The following is an 8446-nucleotide window of genomic DNA, read 5'->3' as shown; positions in this document are numbered from 1 at the left end:
TTGTCCTGCTACCTGGAGTGAAACCAAGGGGAAGCACTTTTCCTTTTGTAGCTACACAGTAGGGGGAGAGGAGTAGGTGGGTTCACCCTGAGGGCAGAGTTCTTGCGAAACCACGCATTGGATGTCTTAAGTGGAATGTCCACTTAGGCAGGACAGAATATTGGAGCAGACATCCTTCATTTAGATATAGGATGGAGATCTTTGCCTTGAGGGGAGAAGATAGGTAGAAATGCCCCTTTGTCCTTCCATTGGAGAAAGGGAGCGGGGGGTTGTATAATGAGGTGGAGAAAGAAACAGCCCAGAATGAATTTCAAGGAAAGGAAAAAAATCTCACACTCATCTGAACCAATATGTACGTTATGACTTTCATTGAAATGCATGTACAGTAGAACATCAGAGTTACGAACACCTCAGAAAGAGAGGATGTTTGTAACTGAAATGTTTATAACTGAACAAAATGTTCTTTCAAAAGTTTACAACTGAATACTGACTTAATACAGCTTTGAAACTTTACTATGCAGACGAAAAATGCTGCTTTAACCATCTTAAATGAAACAAGCACAGAAATCGTTTCTTTACCTTGTCAAAAAAATTTTTTTAAAACCTTTCCTTTAATTTTTTAGTAGTTTACATGTAACACAGTACTGTACAGTATTTATTTATTTTGGTCTCTGCTGTTTGATTGCATATTTCCGGTTCCAAATGAGGTGTGCTGTTGACCGGTCAGTTCGGAATTCTGGTGTTCGTAACTCTGAGGTTCTACTGTAACTGCCTTTCCTCCTGAATTGACCCACTTTACAGACATTGGGCCTGATTCTGATCTCACTTATACCCTGTAACACCACAGACTTAAATGTAAAAAGAACAGGAGTACTTGTGGCATACAGAGAGCATATATATCTCCTCTATATATGTTTCACTCTATATGCATCCAAAGAAGTGGGTTGTAGCCCACGAAAGCTTATGCTCTAATAAATTTGTTAGTCTCTAAGGTGCCACAAGTACGCCTGTTCTTTTTGCGGATACAGACTAACACGGCTGCTACTCTGAAACCAGACTTAAATATAATTACTCCTAATTTACTCTAGTGTAAATCGGAGAAGAATCAGACTGTATGTGCCAAAAACCCATTTCCTTCTGTACTGCAGTGCAGCCACCTCTTGAGTGGAACGTTAGAAACACTGTGTGACAGTATAGGACAAGCTATGAAGAACAGTCTCCCAACTGAAGTTATGAGGCAGAATTTCAAGGAAGTAGACATATAGTTGGAGTTGGAATTTGGCTAAGAAACCAGAACAAACATCCCTGCTCTGATGGAAAAAACAATTGGGTCTTCTAGCATCTGTTCCGGTTAAGATTTATTCTATTTTCCTGAGACAGCCCCAAGATGTCAGGAAGACAGAAAATGAAGCTACTGAATAGGGATTTTTAAAATTACTTAGACTATGCAAACTCTGTTCTTAAAGACAATCAGGAGAGCTCCCTCTTTGCTGCCTGGTGCCCACTGGAAATATATGACCGCCTTCTCCTCCAACTTAGTATTCTGTCATTCCATTGACTTCAGTGATGCTAACTCCTCCTTGCTTGCAGTAGTGGGAGTAAGAGGAGAACTAGGCCCACAGTGTCCCTACCCCTTTAAAGGCTTTGAATATTGACACACTCAAAGGTTGAATAAATGGTTTGAGGGAAGAATTGCTCTGTTGGCCTTGTCTGATGCTCCACAAGCATAAAAACAACTCAGAAGAGAGAATTTCTGGTTGTATGTCATTAACCTTCCTCACCAAAGACACATGTAGATATTGTCAATTTAAAGGTGGGGACACAGGTCAAGGCCATCCAGCCAGTCAATGGTCTCGGGGTTTGTTTCCCCACCTGTAAAATATGAACACTGCCTGGATTAGACTGAGAGTTTCTGGACCTGCAAGCACCTCCACAGAGCTGATTATGTAACAAGCTCAGCAGGAGATGTTTTACACAGGATCCATAGCCCAAAACTGGACCTCAGAGTTCTACCATCTTCTATAATAGTACTTATATATTGCTTTTCATTTGTACCACTACACCTGCTCAAAGAAGTTGCTTCTGCCACAGGACAATGCAGGTGGAGATTTCAGTCATTTGCACTGCAGCGACTGCAGCACAACAATTCATAATCATCTTAGTGGGAGACCTCACCATGCTTTAAAAAGGAATGTAAACATCATCATTCCCATTTAATAGTTGGGGAAGAGACCTCTGATTTGCCCATGGTCACATTGCAAATTAGAGAGCTGGGAATTCTGATTTCCTAATTTCTAGTCCAGTGTTCGTACAGCCCAGAGAAAGCAGAGGTTCCAGCATATGCTTTCTGTGAGTAGCCTCATGGAGTACTACATGCCAGAAGCTGGAGTCACCAGGGTCTCATCTTTATATTGAAGTGAAGCTGGGCTCAGACAAGTGTCAAAAATGGCATCACAGGGCTCCATGATTTGTGGGTTTCAGTGACTCCAGAGCCAGTGTGCTCAATTTACAAGTAAGAAGAGGTGTGTTTTTAACTGCCAGCCTGTCGGATTCACCCTGGGATCAGAGAGCTGAGCTGGGCTCTTCCCTTCTCACCCCACCCCCCCTTGATGCCCTCAGCGAGTCCCTAATCCAACTCTTCACAATTGATGAGTCGGGCCCCCACAGACTGAGACTGGCTCTCAAATCATGAGATTTTTTACAACTACCAGCTGGTGGGTTCTCTGCGCCCCGGTTTCTGCACCGCCAGCGGCCCGGCTCCAAGCGCCCCCCCGCAGCCAGTGAGCGCTGGGAGCTGCCCCAGGTCTCCTGACTCCTGACTGTGAGGGCTCAGGCTGCAGGCCCCACCAGTGCGCTCAAAGTGCAGGTGGCCGGAGGTGGAGCAGGGCCCTGCCCCCCGTGGGACCAGGCGGGTGACCCCCAGCCCGGCTCCCGCCCTCCCCTGGCTGCGAGACTCCGAGAGCCCCGTTCTGCTGCCCCCGCCTGGCCACAGGCTGGAGCCGGGTCTTTCAGGGACCGGCCCGTCACGTGATTACTCCTCACTCTCCCCCCCCCCCCGTGCGCATTTGAGCCCGTAGAGCCTCCGTAGCACCCCCAGTGTCATAGAGAGCCGGGGCGCCCAAGAGAGAGAGACCATCTCTATGGTCGCCGGGGAGATGCGGTCGGTCAGTTATGTGCAGCGGGTGGCGCTCGAGTTCAGCGGGAGCCTCTTCCCCCACGCCATCTGCCTGGGAGACGCCGATAACGATACGGTAACAAGAGGCGTGGGGGCGGAGAGTCTAAAGCGGAGAGGGTGGTGTACAAGGCGCATGCGCGAGAGGGTAGCGCGAGCGCGCGAACGGCGGCGGGAATTTGCAGGAGGAGGGGGCGGGGTCTGGCTCAGTATTTGCATAATGAGTTCTGTCCGCGCGGTGCGCTGCCTCGTGCTGCCCTCCCCCTGGCACCCTCCCTGCGTTGCCTGGGGCTGCCTTCCCCTGGCACTGCCCCTGGGTGCCTGGTGCTGACTTCCCCTTGACACCCTCTCTGCACTGCCCTCCCCCTGGCACCTGCTAACTGAGAGAGCTGACACCCTCTTGGAATAAGTGGGGCTGCCCTGGTTTACACAATTCACATTTTGACCATTATTTTCACATCTTTAAGGGTTAGAGACTTTCTCTCTTGCTATATCTATATTAAACTTTAATAATTAAAGGAACCCATCAGTTCTGGAGTACAAGGTGGCAGCCTCAAATAAAAAAAATTCCTGTGCCTCCCCAGTTTGACCCAGGTCATATCGCAGCAGTGCCAACCCTTGCTCTGGTCACAGGAATGCAGTTCAAACACTCCTGTTCCTCCCATCTAATGTGAAGCAAACATTAGATTTGCATTGCAGTGAGGTACTTTGGTCAGCTGCCACCATGAGGCTCCCTGAGTGAAATTTGTGACCACCAGCCTTGATTATTACAACTCCTATTCAGGAACAAAGCCATTGACCCTGAAAACACTCCACTTCATACAAAATGCAGCAGCTTATCCACTTAGCAACACAAGTCATCGTGAACATGTAATTTGTTTTCCCACTTAAACACAAACTATCTATCCTAATCAAAACTATAGAAGGCAGCGGCTTCATTTGGCAACTAATAGTCACTGCCCTCTCTAAGGAATAGTTATAGTTTGCTCTTGAAAATTATACTGAGCAAATTGCTAGCATAATGCAATACACATAACTGGAAGAGGCCAGGAGAGCTTGCAGGAGGTGTAGGGAATGGCCAGCCCCAGGAAATATTTTTGAAATCCCTGCCACTTGGTGCATTCAAAGGTATAAATATTATTTATTTGTATTACAGTAGTGCTGATAGGTCCCAGCTGAGATAAGGGCTCCTTGGTGCTGAGTGTTGTACATGAGAAAGACAGTTCCTGTCTCAAAGAGCTTACACTCTAAACAAAGAGTGGGAGGGGAAACCGAGGCACAAAGCAGCAAAGTGACTTGCACAAGGTCAGACAGTACATCAGTTGTAGAACCTAGCTCTTCTGAGTCCCACTCCAATACACTGAACAAATGTTTTAGAAAGCATTTTTAACAGCCCCCAGGATGTCATCTCTGATGGGGCTGATTTAACAATGTCCAGGGAGGGGCAGGGAAATCACCCCAGTCTTCCCTGATGGTTGAATTTGAATAAGGGACTCCAGGGAGCCCCCTTCACCACCTCACTATCTGGTGGAATAAAATGTTGTCTTTTATGTCTCTACTGCTGCTGCTCTTCCCTCCTTCTCCTGTTATCTCTGGTCTCCCCTTTTCTCTCTCTTCTTTTCCATTTACTGCTTCCAGCTTTGCAGCTTTACATCTGAATTCTGGTTTCTTTTTCCCTCCTGGGGCTGATGAAGGTGGGTGTGAATTTCCCATCATTAACATTCTTCCCTTCTCTCCAGCTGAACGAGTTAGTGGTGGGGGACACCAACGGGAAACTCTGCGTGTACAAGAATGATGATAGCAAGCCCTGGACCGTGCGCTCCTGCCAAGGAATGGTCTGTTGGGGCAGAGTTTGCCACTCCTCTGTGTTCTTTGGAGCCTGTGCCGTTTGTTTGCCTGGAATGCTGTGTGGGGATGGAAAGCCTTCAGAGATTGGTCCTGAGGCTCTGCACAATTGCATCAAAGACCCTGCTCCCCGCCCCAGTCCTGGGCTCTCACTCTCTGGGCAAGCAGTGCTGTCCAAAGTGCTGAACAGCCACTGGAAAGAAAGTTCTTATTCCCTCCCCCATCCTTGTCCTTCCCGCAGTGTGCTGAGGGTTTTGCCCCCAAGCTCTGCGTGGGAAGGCCAGGTTCTGCCATTGGGCCTAGCCTCACTCCTTTGCCTGAAGGAGTGAGGTTAGACTGGTCCTCAGTCAGAGGGATGCTGACTTTGAGGAGGATCCTGAAGGCTGGAAGATCACTAGTGCAGACTTACATCAATACTTTGGGCTATGTTTCCTTTGCTACTTCCTAGTTTCTGAAGTCCCTCCCTTTTCTTGCAGCTCACCTGCGTTGGTGTTGGGGATGTGTGCAATAGAGGAAAGGTGAGGCCATTTGGCTCCCCACCAACTACACTCACATTGGAGGGGGGAGATTGGCCTTTGACATGTGCAGTTGTTTGGGGTTACGGCACATTTTAAGTGGGGAGGAGAGTCCCCCAGGTTCTTTCTCAGTACATCTCTTCCCTGGTTCTGAGAGAGCTAGTGCTACTGGTTTAAACATTGTCCCTCAATTAAAGTCCTCTATGAGCCACCGACAAGCCTGATGAGTAAGCAAACCAACACCTTACTAGGGAAGTGACCTGCCAATGGCTAGTGCATCTAAACTGTACTGGCATGTTTGACCCTGGAGTTCCCCAGCCGATCCTCATGGGTACTACTTGACTGTGCTGGGCCCTGTGGTGCAGCTGTTGCCCGCCTGCCGTTCACTTGCAGGCACTTAAATTGGCCCTTGCGAAGACTGAGATGCAGAGCTGCCCAAGCACCATTGCAGATTCCAGTCTGTGTAATACAGCAGCTCTTGCTGGGCCATAATCTGGGAGAATTAAACCCAGGACCTCTGGATCCAATCATCTAAACTCACGTTCCATGGTTTAACTGCTATAGCAGCCTCATTAACCATTATACACTAGAGAGAGAGAGAGTCACACTATGTGAGTGTGATGAATGGGAGGGGACTGTGACAGCTGAAGACTTAGGCCTGGTCTGCACTAAAAAGTTAGGTCGACCCAGCTATGTTGCTTAGGGGTGTGAAAAATCCTAACCCCTGAGCGATGTTGTTAAATTGACCTAAGTCTTGGGGAGGTAGATTACCTACACCAGTGGGAGAAGCCCTCCTGCCAGCTTAGGTAGCATACACCAGGCGCTACAGCGGTGCAGCTGCTTTAGCGTTTCAAGTGCAGGCAAGCCCTTGGTCTGGCAAAGGTGACCAAGAAGGTTGGATGCTGTGACTCCGCAGCAGCTTCTAGGCACAGCCAGAATCTCTGCTGCACTGCTCTGTACTTTCCAGACATCTCTCTGTCAGTACAAACTGGCTCTGGTGCAATAGCCCCTGCACTGACCACACCTACCCAATCACTGTAACAATTGGCCCTGCAGACAGAGCTCACAGTGTAGTCACTGTTCATCTTGATGGCCCTGCCCTTGCCCCCATGGAGGACTGTTGCAGGCAATCTCACCACCTCTTCTATTGATTCAGGGTCTTCCCTCTCCTCTCAGAATCTGGTTGTTGCCGTGAGTGCCGAGGGCTGGTTTCATCTCTTTGATCTGACTCCTCCACCCTCAAAGCATTCAGATGCCTCTGGCCACCATGAACCCCCACTGGCAGAAGAGCAGAAGCTGGTGTTCAAGCAGCACATTCCCGCCAACACCAAGGTCATGCTGATCAACGACATTGGTGAGCATGTGGGGTAGAAGGGGGCAGAGCAGGAGCTCAAGCACATGGTGATGGTAAGAGTAGAACAGGCACGTGGGGCTCAGCGTGGCAATGCATGTACCAGAACATGAGGTAAGCAGGAACCCAACCCATCTTAGCCCTAGAAGAGAGAAGACCTTGTGGCTTTTGGGGTGCTGCAGTACATGAGCTGTTGGGGAGCTCGGAGGTCTGAGATTTTTCTAAGGTGCCCTTCACTGTGGTATCCGAGCACTAAGGATCTTTGGGATCATGGTACAGCAGACGCTTGTGTGGCTCTATGCTAAGCGTGCCTGCAGGCAGTGGGACTGTGATGCCTTGATGGAACCCATTGTTGTCTCCCTGTGTCCCCTGCAGATGGAGATGGGAAGTTCGAGCTGGTGGTGGGTTACACGGACCGTGTGGTGCGAGCCTTCCGCTGGGAGGACCTGTCTGAGAGCTCCGACCACATCTCCGGCCAGCTGGTGCTGCTGAAGAAGTGGCTGCTGGAGGGGCAGGTAGGAAGCAGAGTGCCCTAGATGGAGGTATGTTGAGTATGGACTTCAGGAGCTAGGTTTCCCAAAGGGCAGGGCCCTCCAAAGGAAGAGGAGCCAAGCCCCAGTCTTCTGAACAAAAGATCAGCGATGGGTGCTTCAGGAGTGAATTTCCCCCCACAGTTTGTGTGGTGTGTGCAGGGCAGCTGACAGGTGCAGGTGATTGGGTGTCCAGTCAGCTGCTTTACCCTTGATCTGCTCTCTATGAATCTAGGGTTGCCAACCCTCCAGGATTGTCCTGGAGTCTTTAATTAAAGATTATGTCATGATGAAACATCCAGGAATACAGCCAACCAAAATTGGCAACCCACTATGTGCTTCCATTCTCTTTTGGGGAAAAAGAATTGTGTCCCCCAACATGGGGCTGGATGTGTCGCCTCCTTTGTTGAACTTAGTTCAGTGCCAGTTGACTTTCTGGCAGAAACCTGCTTCTCCAGAGAGCCTGTTGCTTTGGGGGAGATGGGGGCATTTGCTGGATGTTGCCAAAGTATTGGCTGGGGACACGGGGACACACACACACACACACACACACACACTCCCTCCCTTTAGGAAATGTACAGTCCTTCCACTCACAATCCTGCTTACTGTTCCTGGGCTGGTGCAGGTGGACAGCCTCTCTGTGAACCCGGGCCCTGATGGTGTCCCCGAGATGATGGTGTCCCAGCCAGGCTGTGGCTATGCTATCCTGCTCTGCACCTGGAAGCCGGACCAGCAGCCCCTAGCAGAGAGCGGAGACAGCTCTGCAACCAGCAGGTGGGCATTAGGATCCAATGGGACAGACATAGAGGTGCAGTTTTACAGACCTGCCACAAGGAGGAACGGTTGCACCACATTCTGATTGCTGATTACACTCCGGCTGCCCCCTTGACTTTGCATCCTCCTTCACTGCCTGCAGGGCCGGTGCAACCACTAGGCGAACTAGGTGGCCGCCTAGGGCGCCTAGTGGTTGAGGGCGCCTAAAAGCCCGCTCAGGCGAGGAGGTGGAGTGGAGGTGAGCTGGGGTGGGGGGGCG

At 49.8% G+C, this 8446-nt stretch overlaps 1 protein-coding gene across 1 annotated transcript; it reads left to right on the top strand.

Annotated features, from left to right (window-relative positions):
- Window positions 1-3093: 3093 nt before the first annotated feature.
- Window positions 3094-8187, top strand: LOC112119393 (KICSTOR complex protein ITFG2; the record flags this gene model as incomplete). Its single annotated transcript, XM_026663843.1, has 6 exons — window positions 3094-3251; window positions 4912-5007; window positions 5494-5535; window positions 6709-6886; window positions 7259-7398; window positions 8039-8187. Coding segments are annotated over exons 1-6 (716 nt in total), but the record flags the coding sequence as incomplete, so codon positions are not given.
- Window positions 8188-8446: the final 259 nt, after the last annotated feature.

The sequence above is a fragment of the Terrapene carolina genome, unplaced genomic scaffold (genome assembly GCF_002925995.2).
Source record: "Terrapene carolina triunguis isolate 2854851 unplaced genomic scaffold, T_m_triunguis-2.0 Scaffold33964, whole genome shotgun sequence".
NCBI lineage: Eukaryota > Metazoa > Chordata > Testudines > Emydidae > Terrapene > Terrapene triunguis.
The sequence above is the reverse complement of the archived record's forward strand: the minus strand, read 5'-3'. Positions and strand labels throughout refer to the sequence as shown.